The sequence below is a fragment of the Barbus barbus genome (assembly GCF_936440315.1).
Source record: "Barbus barbus genome assembly, chromosome: 25".
Lineage (NCBI taxonomy): Eukaryota > Metazoa > Chordata > Actinopteri > Cypriniformes > Cyprinidae > Barbus > Barbus barbus.
Window position 1 is genome coordinate 16,223,629 of NC_136753.1, and position 15,318 is coordinate 16,238,946.

The 15,318-nt window shown below is 35.2% G+C and overlaps 2 protein-coding genes across 4 annotated transcripts; both read left to right on the forward strand.

The window, feature by feature from the left end:
- Positions 1-600: 600 nt before the first annotated feature.
- On the forward strand, positions 601-8,425 carry LOC306845313 (retinal rod rhodopsin-sensitive cGMP 3',5'-cyclic phosphodiesterase subunit delta-like). The gene is made up of 5 exons (XM_079378019.1): positions 601-825; positions 5,205-5,293; positions 5,493-5,618; positions 7,258-7,363; positions 7,466-8,425. The coding sequence occupies exons 1-5, from the start codon at positions 776-778 to the stop codon at positions 7,545-7,547; spliced, it is 453 nt and encodes a 150-aa protein (XP_079234145.1). The 5' UTR covers positions 601-775; the 3' UTR covers positions 7,548-8,425.
- Positions 8,362-14,311, forward strand: LOC306845312 (prohibitin-2-like). Of its 3 annotated transcripts, none has more exons than XM_079378017.1 (11): positions 8,362-8,425; positions 8,715-8,787; positions 9,163-9,292; positions 9,749-9,833; positions 9,975-10,054; positions 10,178-10,362; positions 10,507-10,636; positions 10,720-10,823; positions 12,536-12,613; positions 12,867-12,943; positions 13,056-14,311. In XM_079378017.1, the coding sequence occupies exons 3-11, from the start codon at positions 9,199-9,201 to the stop codon at positions 13,075-13,077; spliced, it is 855 nt and encodes a 284-aa protein (XP_079234143.1). In that variant the 5' UTR covers positions 8,362-8,425; positions 8,715-8,787; positions 9,163-9,198; the 3' UTR covers positions 13,078-14,311. The 3 variants fall into 3 exon arrangements, with proteins under 3 accessions (XP_079234143.1, XP_079234142.1, XP_079234144.1); XM_079378018.1 differs by having other exon boundaries at positions 8,374-8,425; positions 8,715-8,810; positions 13,056-13,645; XM_079378016.1 differs by lacking the exon at positions 8,715-8,787.
- Positions 14,312-15,318: the final 1,007 nt, after the last annotated feature.

Here is a 15,318-nt window from a genome sequence, read left to right on the forward strand (position 1 = left end):
CATGAATTTACATAAAGCACCTCTACACTGCACTACACTAAAGCATGCTGTTTACATTAGGATGAGCCTTTCTATTATAATTGTTATAATACATGTTATTCATTTGTTAATAATTAGAAAAACATAAAACTTTTAAAAAATATATTTTTTTATTTTATGCTATTTTGAAATCTATCGTAAAGAATCAAATGGAGTACATACAAAGATGGTTAACCCATTGATTGCTCCAGCATATTTTTGTCTGAAATATTTTGGCATGTTTGTTAACGACAATTCGTGACATCAAAATGTTTTACATAAAAAGGACAATCTGTTCGTACATTGGGCCGTTATTCATCTGAACTGTATTTATATGTTATCCCCTGAAGCGCCTTATTTATTCCATAGCAAATAATGTACAGATAACTTTTTGTCTCACACGCGCTTCCGTTATGCTGCGTTCGAAGGACGTTTGAGGGGTTGCCATCGGTGACGCGTCCCTACGCAACCAAACCCCGCCCTGGTTCTTGCACCTCCGCTACGATTGGCGCATTTAATCCAGGCCTTCGAAAACTCGCAAGGTGATTGGTCGAACCAGCTATCAGTCTCCCACAAAAATCTATTTACAGTAGGTTGTGAGCGGATCAAGTGTATCCGTTCAGATTAAAGCTGGATCTCGCTGTAACTAAAAGCTTTTTCGAGGTGGATTTTTAAGATATTTTGTCCAATATATTCCTCGGCTGAACGTTTTAATTCGTCTCGTTTCATCTGCTGAAGCTGAAGATCCAGGAAAAAGATGTCTTCGGATGAAGACAGAGCGAAGGAGATTCTGAAGGGGTTTAAACTGTATCCTTAAGTGATGATGGGACAGATTAGCCTGTTAGCTACAAACCTCAAACTCACACAACTTTGCATTATAGCTAGCTATGTTTATTCAGGTGTAAATCTGGATTAGGTCATTCATTTATCAGTTATGAAACCAGGACTTCAGTATTATTGATGCTGTAAGAGATGCTGATAATAACAGTTAGCAGGACAAACTGGGAGGTGAACTCTTTTAATTTTATGTTATGCTTTCCTAGTTATTATGTTCGATACCAGATTTCAGTTTCAACAATATCCATCTATAAATAGAAAAGCCTTTCATTTTAACCAACAAACTAGTGCTATATTTGCGTCTGTGGTGTCAGACTGTCAGTCGGCTGATTTTGGATGTATTAAAACTTTTAAACGTCCAGCTGAGTTTTTAAACGGTTTATGAAATTTTGGATTTCATCCTGTTAAGTTTTTAGGCGGTATATATAAGCAGTTTGTTTATGTAGTGTGTGAACGAATAGATGGTGTAATTTCTCTAATCCAGATTACGTCTGTTATTCTATAAATTGTATAAATATGCTTGCTTTTGTTAATATGCATACCTAGTTACTGGCATGTGAATTGAAATTTACTGGTGAAGTTAATTAGATTGAAGAAAGTCATTTCAAAGCAGTCTTGTAGTGCTTATAAGATTATAGGCACTTCCAGGTAAAATTCCCAATAAATTTGTCATTTATTTGAGCATATCAGCATCAGCAACTAACTGTGGGATGTTGTTCTTTCCTTCAGATAAAAGTTTGGTTAATGTTCACATGGGCTTCAGAATACTATGAGACTGATTCTTGGGATCAGGTGCATTAGACAGGTGAAATCTCCTCACACAGTTTGTGCCTGCCATCACGATTGCATAACATTGGCTAGTGTTTCTATAATAGGCTCTGTAAATCTGACGAGAATAATCACACAAGCATCAGAACCTTCTGATGGGGTGAAAATGGCCATGTCTGGAACATTTAGACTGCCCTGTCAGTCCTGATGTACACTGTTTTCCAAATATGTCTTCAAGTAGACATTGGTCTACCCTGTGTGACCTTCTCTGGGAAAGCAAGGGTTTGTCTTACAGGCTGGTAATTCTTAAATCCTTGATTTGAAAGGACAGGGATTTGCTGCCTTATGCTCCTCACATTCAGCTGTGTGCTGCTTTGAAGCAAAGCTGTGGAAAATGATTAAAACTTATGCAAATGTTTATCTTTCAGTGAAAGGTTTGTGGACGACAGTGTTGATCGTCTGTAAGGAAATGTTTTGCATTTACACTATTGTTCAAAAGTTTGGGGTCATGTCTTTTGTTTTATATAAATTTACACTTCTATTCAGCTATAAATTACAAACATTTTAATACAAATTACAAAGCAAAGTATTACATTTCTCAAAAGTGACAATGTTACAAAATAACTTTTTTTGAACTTTTTTGAACTTTCTATTTATCAAGAAATCCTGAAGAAATTAATTTCTGTTTCCGCAGGAATATTAAGCAGCACAACTGTTTTCAACATTGATGATAATAAGAAATATTTCTTTAGCACCAAATCAACATATTAGGATGATTTCTGAAGGTGTTCATCATGTGATACTGAAGACTGGAATAATGGCTGCTCAAAATTCAAAAGTTCAAATAAATGCAGCCTTGTTGAACCTAAGAGATGTCTTTCCAAAACATTAAAAATCTTACCAACCCCTAACTTTTGAAAGGTAATGTCTGTTAGAGTTTCTGGATAAAACATTCAGGTATCATTTTATACATAATATTGAAACTTTATGCCGTAGTTGTTCATAGTAAACTGGAGAATGGGCTGGTATGCCATAGATATCACTACTATTTAGAAACATCTTTTTATGCATAATGTCTATTATTACATTGGCCCTGAACATCATTTTAGAGCACAGCTTCTTTTCTTTTTTTTAAACCAAATATGTGTCATCATAGTATAGCACAGTTCTTTATAGCAGCGTGAATCTGGCACAATGTAGTTACGCAGACAATTTTCAAAGGCTATTTTATGCAATTTTATTTCCAGGCTTCATCATATTTGCTCTGTGTAGTTTTTTTACCCCAGTGTGCCCCAGAGGTGACTACTGTGTGCAAAGCACCATCCCCTTGAGTGCCTACAAAAAACACTGTGCTAAATAATGAAAAAGACAGATATTGTATTATGTGCTAAATTATGTATTTAGAGATTTTGAAGGCATGTGGATTTTGTGTGCTTTCAAGGCTAGTTTTATGTTCCTCTTCCAGGTACACAGTACTGTGTGTATTTTTGGTAAAGGTTTAGAACTAACATAGCCTCCACTGCCACAATTTTTAATAAGGCAAAATGTTATGCGTTTGATGTACTGATTTATTTATTTTTTATTTTTTAAACTACACCGTTACTGTAGCTTTTTTGCACCAGTAACAAGAGACTGGAAATGCCAACAATATGCAGCAATGGATGACTTTATAAAAACGAAAGTGGCTTCCATGAAAGCACAGGCGCCAAAGGGACTAATTACCTCGACAGTGACAGTGTTTGTGAGTAAAAGGGTCTCTCCCCTGCGACTCTCTCGGTGTGCTCAGCAGGTGAGATCCCACAGACATCTGTCACCAATAATCTCAAATGCAGTCGCCTGGCACAGATCATCAGATACAGAGCCTGGCACTTTAAGGGAGTAGTTATTCATTTTTAGTGACTTCAGCTGCTAGCATCTAAATTCAGGATGAAATATATCACAGGATATAGCACATAAAATTAATTGGAAAACGAGAATCTCTTAACCTTTCATAAAGTTGGAATTTGCCAAATTGATGTTTAAGCACATTAATATAAGTGGGAAACATCTAAAACGTAGTTGTTGTTTTTTTGTAGTCTATACATTGTGCATGAAAATATGGGATCTATTCAGTAAAGCTACCACTAAATGGTTTCATTTGGTTCAGTTTGATCATTTTGAGAATGAATCCTGGCTCATGCTTCTGGTTATTTGGGTCTCAGGATTCATTTCAAGTATTTTAATGCCTCAGAATAGTTCCATATAAATTTGAGTCTCCATAAGAATGAGTAGAACCAAATAATAATAGTAATAGTAATAATAATAATTAAAAAAATATGTATATATATATATATATGTATGCATATATGTGTGTGTTTGTGTGTGTGCGTGCACCTACTTAACCATAAAGGGAGGTAAACCTGACAAAATCTTCAAAAACCTCCCTTTGGGGACGTCCTCATTTGTAAAACAGGTTTAAAAATAAACTAAACAAAGTTTTTTTGAAATTGTAAAAATGCAGTGAGGGCTAAGTTTAGGTGTAGGGTTGGTGTAGGGCAATAGCACATACAGTTTGTACAGTATAAAAACCGTTAAGCCTATGGAATGTCCCCATTTAGATAAGTAAACGTGTGTGTGTGTATATATATATATAATTGCTGTAGTGTCAGTAATATCAACTTTTTAATGAAGGATTTTTATGATGAGCCCTTTTTATTCATACAGGAACAACTTGGGGATTTGAATTTGTTAAGCATTTATGTGTCGCTATTAATGCTTGAAAGATATATTAGGATTTGTGATACATTTAGCACACTTATGCAGCCCTGACTGAGGTCTCACGGGGTTGGTAACTAGGGCCTGTGCTATGCACCTGTAATGACACATGCAGCCTTGTGTGAGTGTGCTTTACTAGCCTGAGAGGCTCATACAGGTGGTCTGAAGACGAAGAGGTCAGATGTCATTGACAGAGAGTACAGGACATTGTCACAATCCATTATTTAGCTGACAGATCATGCTGTTTTTGGACTTCAAGTGTGGTCTGTTTCAGTTAGCCCTGCTGGGCTTGTTTGCATTTGCGATTTTATGACTAATTGCTGCTAAATGTAATGATTAGATGCTCTTGAATTTAGACATAATTTTAGGGAATATTTACCTCATCGTGCCTTTTGAGAGTTACTCACTTTTCTCTGTGGAACACAAAAAACAAGCAAAATATTAAAGTGTGTTCCTCACAGAAATCAGAAGAGTTGGAATACAGTGCAAGTGTATTATGGACTGCTTTTATAGTGCTTTTTTGTTCTTTTTGGAGGTTGATGGCTATTGAACATTCTGCTAACCATCTCTTTTGATGAAAGAAAGTCATACAAGTTTGAAATGACATGAGGTAAAAGATGACACAATCTTCATGTTTATGTGAACTGTTAATTGAGGCCCAATTAGCCTGACACAAAACTCCAGTTATTGATTTGGAGAAGTTTTATCTACCGTTGACATCATGCAAATTTATCTTCTTGTCAAATGCCATTTTCTAGAAAATTGGCCCTGATATTGGGAGATATTTTCATTGCCAGTCTGTTCAGCATGCCTTAACTTGTCTTCAGAAACTGGATGAATCTTAGAGATGCTGAGACAGGGAAGGTTCTCTGGCAGGGAACTGAAGACCTCTCTCTTCCTGGGGTAGAACATGAAGGTTTGTGGTTCTCAGCATTACCTTGCATTAAAGATTTAAACTATTGACTCGATTAAGCTATGCCAATTCTTCTCTTATGTCCACTACTTCACTGCTTTTTTTAGTGATGTCAGTGAAAGGTCAAGATCAGTTTTCAGATCTGAATTTGGTACAGAATGGGCCATGTCTGGTAACTAATAGATTTGATTTTGTTTTTCAGCTCGAGTTCCTAAGAAGATCCTGAAATGTAAAGCTGTCTCCAGAGAGCTGAATTTCTCTTCAATAGAAAAACTGGAAAAATTCCGACTGGAGCAAAAAGTTTTCTTTAAAGGCCAGTGTCTAGAAGGTTGTTCTAATTCTTTCTTGCACATTGCACTTTAGTCATAAGGAATAGCCGTGATGATAGTAGTGTAAAATTAGAGCTCTCTTTTGTAAAGTGACTGGTTCTGACACATCATTAAAATCTAACACAGAGATGTCTTCTTGAGCAAGGAGCTCCATATAAATGACTTCACTCATTGTCCATTGATAAAAAAGGACATAATCCACTTTAACAGCATCACCACTGAAATCCTGTTAAAACTGAATGTCACAAGACTAGTGTTAAAAAAAGGGTTAAAGGGGTAGGTTCACCCAAAAATTTAAAATCTGTCATCATTTACTCACCCTCAAGTAGTTCCAAACCTGCATGAATGTCTTTGTTCTGCTGAACACAAAGGAAGATATTCTGAAGAATGTGGGAAATATAGCAGTTCTGGGGCACCATTGACTTTCATAGTATTTTTTTTTTCCTACAATGGAAGTCAGTGGTGCCCCAAAACAGCCTGGTTACAAACTTTCTTCAAAATATCTTCCCTTGTGTTCGGCAGAACAAAGAAATTCATACAGGTTTGGAACTATTTGAGGGTGAGTAAATGATGACAAAATTTTTGGGTGAACTATCCTTTTAAGACACCACTTTTATTTCCTTGAGCAAATTTGGAATAATGAATACTAACCATACATTCTCATCTTTTTGGTTTTAAAAACATACATAAACATTTTAACTAAACACTGCTAAAATTTGTGTCATATATCAAATGTGCTAAAGCTAATTTGATCACAATATTGCTTTCATGTGACCTTTTTATCATGGTCATAGTCTAGTTAGATTTAGATTTAGTGCAGTCCAAATCACAGGTAGAGGTAACTTGTGAAATATTTAAACGTTTATGCATATATACTATTCCAAATATGCTTGAATAACCTGAACAGTATAGTTTAAATGCAATATTCGAAGATTTCTTTCAATAAGTCATTTAAGGCTGGAATACACTACACGACTTTTAAAATCTGAACAGATTTTTAAAACACTAGGCATCATACACTTACAGACTTTGTAAACCGTGACCAAGGAAAACTGGGCATCATGCATTACGCGACCAAGGATCATACACTACCAGACTTTAAAGTTGTTCCGATCACAACGAACTCGTGCAGAAACGTGCACCTTGTTGCTAGGAGACGCATGACAAATGAAAAAATATGTGTTCTAAAATCAGCTGAAAATATCAAACATGTTTGATATCCTTCGACTGGATAGAATCAAAGTCTGAAGTTAAAAAATTGGAGTCTGTGACCATCATACACTACGAGATTTTCTGTGGAATCTGTAATCTGCAGACTGGCTCTGACTTTCCTCAACTAGCGTCAACTTGTTCAAACTGTAAAATCGGGGCCAAAATCGTGTAGTGTATTCCAGGCTTTACACATTCACCACTAATTCACAATGTAACAGTCGGCTATTTAAATTTTGTCTTCATAGTTTTGTGGAATTAGACTGATATTATATTAAATATTAATTTTCAGACTTTACTTGTAAGGTTACTTTATCTGTGTAATTTGAAAACCTTTTGCATTTTGACTTTCAAAAATCTTTTCAATTATATTGTTAAAACTTTATTGTGAAAAAAAGCACTTACACGTGTACCTTGTCTTTTTTTCAGAGTGGTTTTTTGAGTTTGGCTTTGTGATTCCTAACTCTACAAACACATGGCAGTCTTTGATAGAAGCTGCACCAGAGTCACAGATGATGCCTGCAAATGTCTTAACGTAAGAGTTTTCTTAGGGAAAAAAAGTAATTCTGATATTCTAATTATTAGATATTAGTAAAAGTTGCAATATTAATCGCACATTAAATTTCTTCTCTTGCAGTGGTAATGTTGTTATAGAGACCAAGTTTTATGATGACGATCTTCATGTCAGCACATCCCGGGTACGACTCTTCTACGTCTGAGACATGGAATCTTTCAATTTTTCTTTTTTTCTTTTTTACTGTCACTCCAGAGGATGGACCCAACACTACAAGTTTGAATAGCCAGAGGAGACACTACATTCTGAGTATTTCTTCTGAGGCGCTGTGACAACAGCATTAAGTTTCAAGACAAATGGTCACACCAGTTTTATGGCAGATAAGGACTTGTACATAAGAGCTATCATGCTCATGACAACCTGGTTGTGTAAATTACCTGTTTGTATATTTTTCTTCTTCTCCTTCTAGAATTCAATCCTGCGATGTACACTGCTTCCTTATCAGCTGTTTTTAAAAGGTTTGCTCCCAGTCTGTGTGGTTATTCATGGTCTCGTTGTTTTGTTTTTTTTAGTTAAACTGTAAGATAGGCTGTGTTTTAAGATAAATGATATAATTATGGATTAAAATATTCATATTAATACTTTCTCTCTGGCATTTCTCGGCAGAATGAGTGATCTTATAAATGTTTTGTGGCCAGTTTTAATGTCACACATTGTATGTCCATGAGCATGACATAAAATAAGTAGAAAATAAGAACAAATAAAAAACAGCTTGTCCAGTTTAGATTTTTACATTAATCACATAGAATTGACTAGAGCGCAAATCTTTATCCATTTAAAATATCTTAATGGCTGTCATTTGGGCCCAGTTACATCAAATTTGTTTAAAATTAAATATATAGACTTGGATATGACTTAGCATATAGCTGCCCTTTAAAGATTAGCCGTTCTCTATGTAGTAATGTCCAAAACGTGTATTTAACCGAGAGAACTACATTACCCAGAATTCCTTCCGGTTTGAGCGGAAGTTGTTCTTGACGACCTTGGGTAGTTCTTGCAAGCATGGCGAATAAAGACCCTAACGTGAGTATACTATCTTATATCTGAATAAATTTTATTTATAACATAATTTTATAAATACTCAGTAATGAAAGGGGCAACTTTTTATGCAATGCCACTTTCAGCTTGGCAACAGAAATCGGAAAAGAGATACAGTACATGATCAGTAACCCTGATCTGCTCATACACTAAACCACATCTTAAGATTAAACGTGCTGTCAGAGATATAAACTAAAATTAGACTTATTCATATGGATTTAAATATGAATAGTTTCTGAATAACATGTTTTGACTTTGAATATCTGTACTGAAGTCCTGCCTCCTGATACCGGCTGCTCCAAAAGCCACCTCGGCCTTTGACGTTTAATATGAACTGGAACAACTAGGTTGTATTACATACACATACTAGGTAGTTGGTGTAGACTCACAATTAATTTTAATATTTTAATGCAAGGTTTCCTAATTTGTTTATCACAGTTCCTGCGCTTGCATGATCTGAATCAGAATGTCTGCTAATAAAGTCATTTTCCCAGACAATGGTTATTTATATTAATACTTTAATAGAGCAACGTTAAATATAAAACTGGAAAATTCTAGACATGATTATTATACCCATTAAGTGTCAAATGATGGCGCTGTCCTAACATTTAACCCTTTTGGTAAGACCCTGTCTGAAGATTTTCCTATTGATATAACTTAATGGTAATATTGTCAATGTAATTTCCACTGAAAATGAATATTATAATTTTATAATCTCACAGAGGTTGCTCCAGAACCTAAAGGATCTCGCCGGACGCATGTCCTCTGGCTCAAAGGGTGCTGGACTTGGCCTGAAGTTATTAATTGGAGCAGGTGCACTTGCTTATGGAGTCAAAGAGGCCACATATACAGGTAATTCAGTATTACCATAGTGTAAAGTATTACTTAAAGGTTTTAGAAATAGAGCTCAGAAGTCTAGTGCAGTATATTTATGCACTACTATTCAAAAGTTCCTGATCAAGGTTTTGTTTTTGAAAGAAATTACTTGAATTCAGCAAGGATGCATTAAATTGACAGTAAAATGTTTATTTTAAATGAATGCTGTTCTTTTGAACTTTCTGTTGATCAAAAAAATCTTTTATAAAAATCTTTTATATAAGTTGCAAAACTATTTTTTTTTTTTTACCTTAGTAAATTTGGCATATTAGAATAATTTCTGAAGAATTGTGTGACACTCAAGACTGGCGTAATGGCTGCTAAAATAATCTTTGCTTTTACAGGAATTTTGAACATTAAACTTTTGAAATGAATATAATAAATTTAGAGGACTGATAATGCCATCACTCACAAAAATCATCTTGTTTTTAGTGGAGGGTGGTCAGCGTGCAATTATCTTTAATAGAGTTGGAGGGATGCAGATGGATACAGTCCTCTCTGAGGGTCTCCACTTCAGGTACATTTTTTAATGACTTGTTGAACAGTTTTCTATACTTGTTCTCTTTGAAAGCAAAACCAAATCTCACCCAAATAAAAAAGGAAAGCTGTAGCTTTAAAAATCTAAAAAAATAAATAAATAACAACATTGTTCTTATAGGATACCATGGTTTCAATATCCAATCATATATGATATCAGAGCCAAACCAAGAAAAATAGCATCTTTAACAGGAAGCAAAGGTAAATTTTTGAATTTTATTTCATTGTCATAGTCATGCTTTTTTTTCAATATTTTATTTAAATGTGGTTACCAAATCTGTAAGTCATTAAGTTATTTCTTACATGAAAATGTAATGTGGTCAGACCTGCAGATGGTGAACATCGCATTGCGTGTGCTGTCACGACCTGTGGCTTCCAACCTTCCTGTAATGTACCAGCATCTGGGGAAGGACTACGATGAGCGTGTGCTGCCGTCCATTGTAAATGAAGTTCTGAAGAGTGTGGTCGCCAAATTTAACGCATCCCAACTAATTACACAAAGAGCCCAGGTTAGTATTTTCTCACAATCTGTTACTCAGTTTTGAAAGACATATTCTAGATATGAACCGTCCATATTCAAAAGGCGGCAAAACTCAATTACAGTCTAAAAATTATTATATTCTTAATCTATGTTCTCCACTGATTTCATTCAGGTCTCTCTGCTCATCCGACGAGAGCTCTTTGAACGTGCAAAGGACTTCAACATTATTCTCGACGACGTGGCCATCACGGAGTTGAGCTTCAGCAAGGAGTACACAGGAGCTGTGGAGGCCAAACAAGTTGGTAGGTAAAATTAGGCTCTGGTGTGTTGTAGCATAGAATATGTGGGCATAATTATTGTAATAAAATTGTTTATGGTCTTCCAGCCCAGCAGGAGGCGCAAAGAGCTCAGTTCTTTGTGGAGAAAGCAAAACAAGAACAGAGGCAGAAGATCATCCAAGCTGAAGGAGAGGCCGAGGCAGCCAAAATGGTTTGAGCTTCTTACATAAAAATATTTACTTTTGCCAAACACTCACAAGTCCACATGTCATGGGTAATTTAAACATTTTATTTTTAAAGGGGTCATATGATGCTATTTTAATCATCATTATTTTGTGTTATCATTATTTTGTGTATTTGGTGTAACAGAATATGTTGACAAGCTTTAATGTTCAAAAAACACTTTTTTTTTTTTCAAATTCTGTAGATTATTGTAGGTTCTCTATGCCCTGCCTCTCTCAAACGCTTCGTTTTCAACAAAGCTCCTCCTTCTGACAAGCGCAGTCTGCTCTGATTGGCCAGCTGACACAGTGCATTGTGATTGGCCGAAAACCACAAGCACACTTCGGAAATATAACGCCTCTTTCCATAATCGCGAGCTTTAGCTTTTAAAATAAATGTAAAGACGGTTAATAATGTCCTTAGTTTGACCATCAGTTCAAGCCCGAAAGGGGAACAAAGTCGCGTGACAGAAACCGTTATGATGCTCGTATGTGTTTGCCCACAAGCCACGGTTAAGACCGCTGATGTGCTATGATTTCTCACGGGCTGTACACTCCGCTGTGATGTGACCCTGTCTAGGGCTGCACGATTATGACAAAAATCATAATTGTTGATTTTTCCCTTGAAATTGTAATTGCGATTTATTAATTACGATCATCACAATTTACATTGAATGATGTTTATACCATTGTTTACAGCAACTGCATGCCATATGTTAAATGAAAATAAACAAGCTGAAAACACTCTAACTGAAAAACTTCTATATTAAGCCTCAAATGTGAACTATACATTGGATTGGTTTCTTCTTTAAATAAAAAAGTAAAAATATGTATGGTATTATAATGCTATACTAAAACTAAAATTAAAACAATGCAAAAACCCTTAAGATAACATGTAGAAAGAAAAGAAAACATCTTAAGCACACGGAGTAACATAAGTGGATTCTGAACGATTCATTGTTGCTTTGAACGATTACGTAATTGTGACATTCGTAATTGTAATTGCAATTAGAAATCCGATTAATTATGCAACCCGAACCCTGTCTCTCTCTCTCTCTTTCACACACACGACGCGTTACTCTACGCTGCGCAAATCTCCGCATTTGAACAGTCAATAGAAAATACTTAAACTAATAACAAAACATACTTGGTTGCTCATTCAGAAGCACCAGATTGTCATAGCAAATTTGGAATTGACCCTTTTTGCTTTTTGCATAGAAACACACAGCGTCTCCCAGACATGGCTGCATCAACACTACTGCGGTTACTGAAACCACACCGCCTTTCTTTGCGTGAACATTTGGGCTGCATTACGCAAATATTTCCACATCGTGACGTAGACTTGTGGGGGCGTGTTTTAATGAGGCGTTTTAGCCCGGTCTGGATCAGCCTTCTCTTTTAGATAAAATAAATCCTTTTGTGGGAGACTTTGCGCTTTGTAACTCTGCAGATCGTATACATGCACAAACAGCTACATAAAAGGTAAACATCATATGACCCCTTTCATTTTCTTATTTTGTTTATTATATCATATTATTAGTATATTGTTATTGTATTTACTGTTGTTATAATTATTAATAATAATTATTATATTAGAATAGTATTATATAATGTAAGTATTATTCATGTAAGAAATTAATAATATGAGAATGATTTTCTCTATAAATATGAGAACTTTAGTTTGATCTGATCTAATTCACAGTTAGGGGAGGCTGTCACAAAGAATCCTGGATACCTTAAACTCAGAAGAATCAGAGCAGCGCAGAATATCGCCAAAACGGTACGATGTTGTTATTCACTTCATTTTATTTATTCATCATTTTTAATGAGTTTTCTTGATGTAAATGGTACGCTTTGGAAAAAAGGTGTTTTTCGCCCATGTAAATATTTGATGTTCACTAGCTGTTCTGCCAAAGTTCAGCTGGTCTTGGATGGCTTTTTTTGGCTTAACATTTATTCAATTCCTTTTGGAAAAAGCTGAATGTTTTGATGTCCTTTCTCAAAGCCCTGACCAGATGAAGGTTGTTTTCCAGGTGGCAGCTTCACAGAACAGGGTTTACCTGAGCGCAGATAGTTTGGTTCTGAATCTACAGGACGACTCTTTTAACAAGTAAGAACTGTATGCCTCCTCAAAAGGAAAAAAGTGCATTTTTGTGATTTCTTAATTAATTACATTGGCTAAAAATATAGATGTTGACAAAAATCTTCTTTTTGCATTGCAGCTTGTCTCTCGGAAAGAAGTAACCCATTCAGAAGCCACTCTCATTCCAGTTGTCAGAGGTTATATTACAAGTAACTGTATGGGTGTCCTTTGAGATGATATTTTCTGATTGAGTCACAAACGAATATGTTAGTCCGGGGAAGACTCATTAAATATCTAATGGTGTAGTCCTGGTTCGTCAATTAAATTTGACTCCACAATTTGCTGGTTATCAAGACATTGCAGTTTTGTGTTCATCTTCAGCACAATGAATGAAGGCAACAGTGTACTGCACCAGATCATTTCATTCTTTTCAGCGGTGATTGTTGTAACAGGAAACGTGTCTTTAAATGATACATTAGATGAGCTCCATCCATTTTCTTAGGAATGATTTATGTCTCTCCTGAAAAATACCACAAACAATTGTATGCAGTATGTGACTCAAAATGACAGCTAATAAAAACTTTGCTATTTCCAATCAGTTGAAGTACATAAAGGCTTCATGTTTGACAATTGCCTTGTGTTTGGATTTACCTGGAAAATTTTAATCCTAAAAACACGTTTTCAGTTATAAGCATGAAAGCTTTTTGGTATTAAACTGGTCTGCCATATAAAAGCATGACTCCACCACCTGGTTCTGGTTACTTTAGCAGTCTAATTCTGCTCAGTCTACATCTCTACTTAACCTTTGAACTGCCTCTTTCTTCCCCCAAAACTCAGTAAAGTAGAGTGGGGCTTGTTTGGTTCTCTTATTGGCTCCTGCGTGTTTGCATTCTTTGAAAGGCACAAGTGAACAGATGCTGAGCCTTTGGCAGACTGCACAGGCAAATACATGTTACTGTTTTAATAAGGAAAAGTTACATCATAAATTCTTGCTTAATCTCTTAGGAAGTTTCATCGACAAATAGATAAATATGGTTGTTTTGCTCTAAGTTAATTGGCCAGGCAGCTGATTAATCAGATCATGTTTGGCTCTCAGCATTGACTGTTAACTCCGACTTCTTGGCTGTTTACTTTAGGTGTCCACTTCCCTCATTTCAGTTCCAAAATTGACAAATACCCTTGTCGTTTGAAAAGGCACACTTTTTAAAATAATTAAATATTTTGAAAAGTGTTAATTTAACTTCAGCATAATGTTTAATGGAGTATGTGCAGCAGTTTAATTCAATCTTATTCTTGTCGGACTTGCTTGCATTGGCACAGTGTACAGAGTCAAGTTTTTGAAATGTCTTTTTTTTTCTTTTCACAATTGCTGGATTAAAAACACATATGCAAGTCAAAATATGCAAGTCTTTTTAAGTAGTTCATCTAAATCACTGTTGAAATTCAAAACGGCTTTAAATTCAAACTTATAATTATATAGAGCTACAAATACATAAATTATACACATTTAAATATATAAATTAAATTATAAAGCTAAGATTAATATCTTCAGTTTTGTTTAAAAGACAAAAATGAATAAAATGCTGAATTTGTTAAACTTAGCATAGATTTGAGCATTTTCATTGGGTAATATCAGGAAGGATTACAGACAAAAACAACATATAGGCAGTTATACAGTGGTCAGAGGGGATTTGTCACTACAATATGTGATATGGTGGTGTGTATGATGATCATATTTTAAAGTACCTAAAAGTAAGGTTCCAGGTGTTCAGAGTGTCTGTATGATCTCTCCAGAAGAATATAATCTAGAACTGGGTGGTGCATTGGGTGGATATACATACAAGTGTGAAACATTTGTAGGCCAAGGCTGTCCACAAAATCCAATACATTGGGACAAGTGCAGTGAGTTTGAGCACTGCGATTTAGCTTTATTAAAGCTTTATGAGCAGTTATTATATAATAACTAGGGTGTTGATAGTACAAAGATTGCATGAATAATTAAAAGAAAAACAGGAACATCATAAAGTTCAACGACTGCAGCCTGTTATTTTGTTTACATCCCTTTATATTATTATGAAATTCTATATTTATATTATTGTTAGGATCTGGATTCTAAAATAAGTGGTTAAATATAATCAATTTCTTATAAATATTTGAAGGTATTCATTTGTCTTTTTAACTTTTATACACAGTTTAACCTGACCTCAGAGTAAGATTTTTGCAGGTAAACACGATAAGCAGATGAGAACTGAGAAGTCGCTGACTGCCTGCATGTTTCAGTGGATAATCAGGGGTTGTGTTAAAGCTCTTATATGACTCTGTGCTGTCTCAATATAATTAGATCATATTAAGCCCTTTGTGTACGTGTGTGGTTGCAACTACAGCCTATCAGTATCAGATTT

Excerpts from the sequence above, each read along its gene's own strand:
- LOC306845313 (XM_079378019.1), top strand. The coding sequence starts at position 776 with ATGTCTTCGGATGAAGACAGAGCGAAGGAGATTCTGAAGGGGTTTAAA. Across the intron at positions 826-5,204 it reads ATTCTGAAGGGGTTTAAACT|AAACTGGATGAATCTTAGAG; the intron begins GTATCCTTAAGT and ends ACTTGTCTTCAG. Across the intron at positions 5,619-7,257 it reads TAAAGGCCAGTGTCTAGAAG|AGTGGTTTTTTGAGTTTGGC; the intron begins GTTGTTCTAATT and ends TCTTTTTTTCAG.
- LOC306845312 (XM_079378016.1), top strand. The coding sequence starts at position 8,405 with ATGGCGAATAAAGACCCTAAC. Across the intron at positions 10,055-10,177 it reads ATCTTTAACAGGAAGCAAAG|ACCTGCAGATGGTGAACATC; the intron begins GTAAATTTTTGA and ends TAATGTGGTCAG. Across the intron at positions 12,614-12,866 it reads CGCAGAATATCGCCAAAACG|GTGGCAGCTTCACAGAACAG; the intron begins GTACGATGTTGT and ends GTTGTTTTCCAG.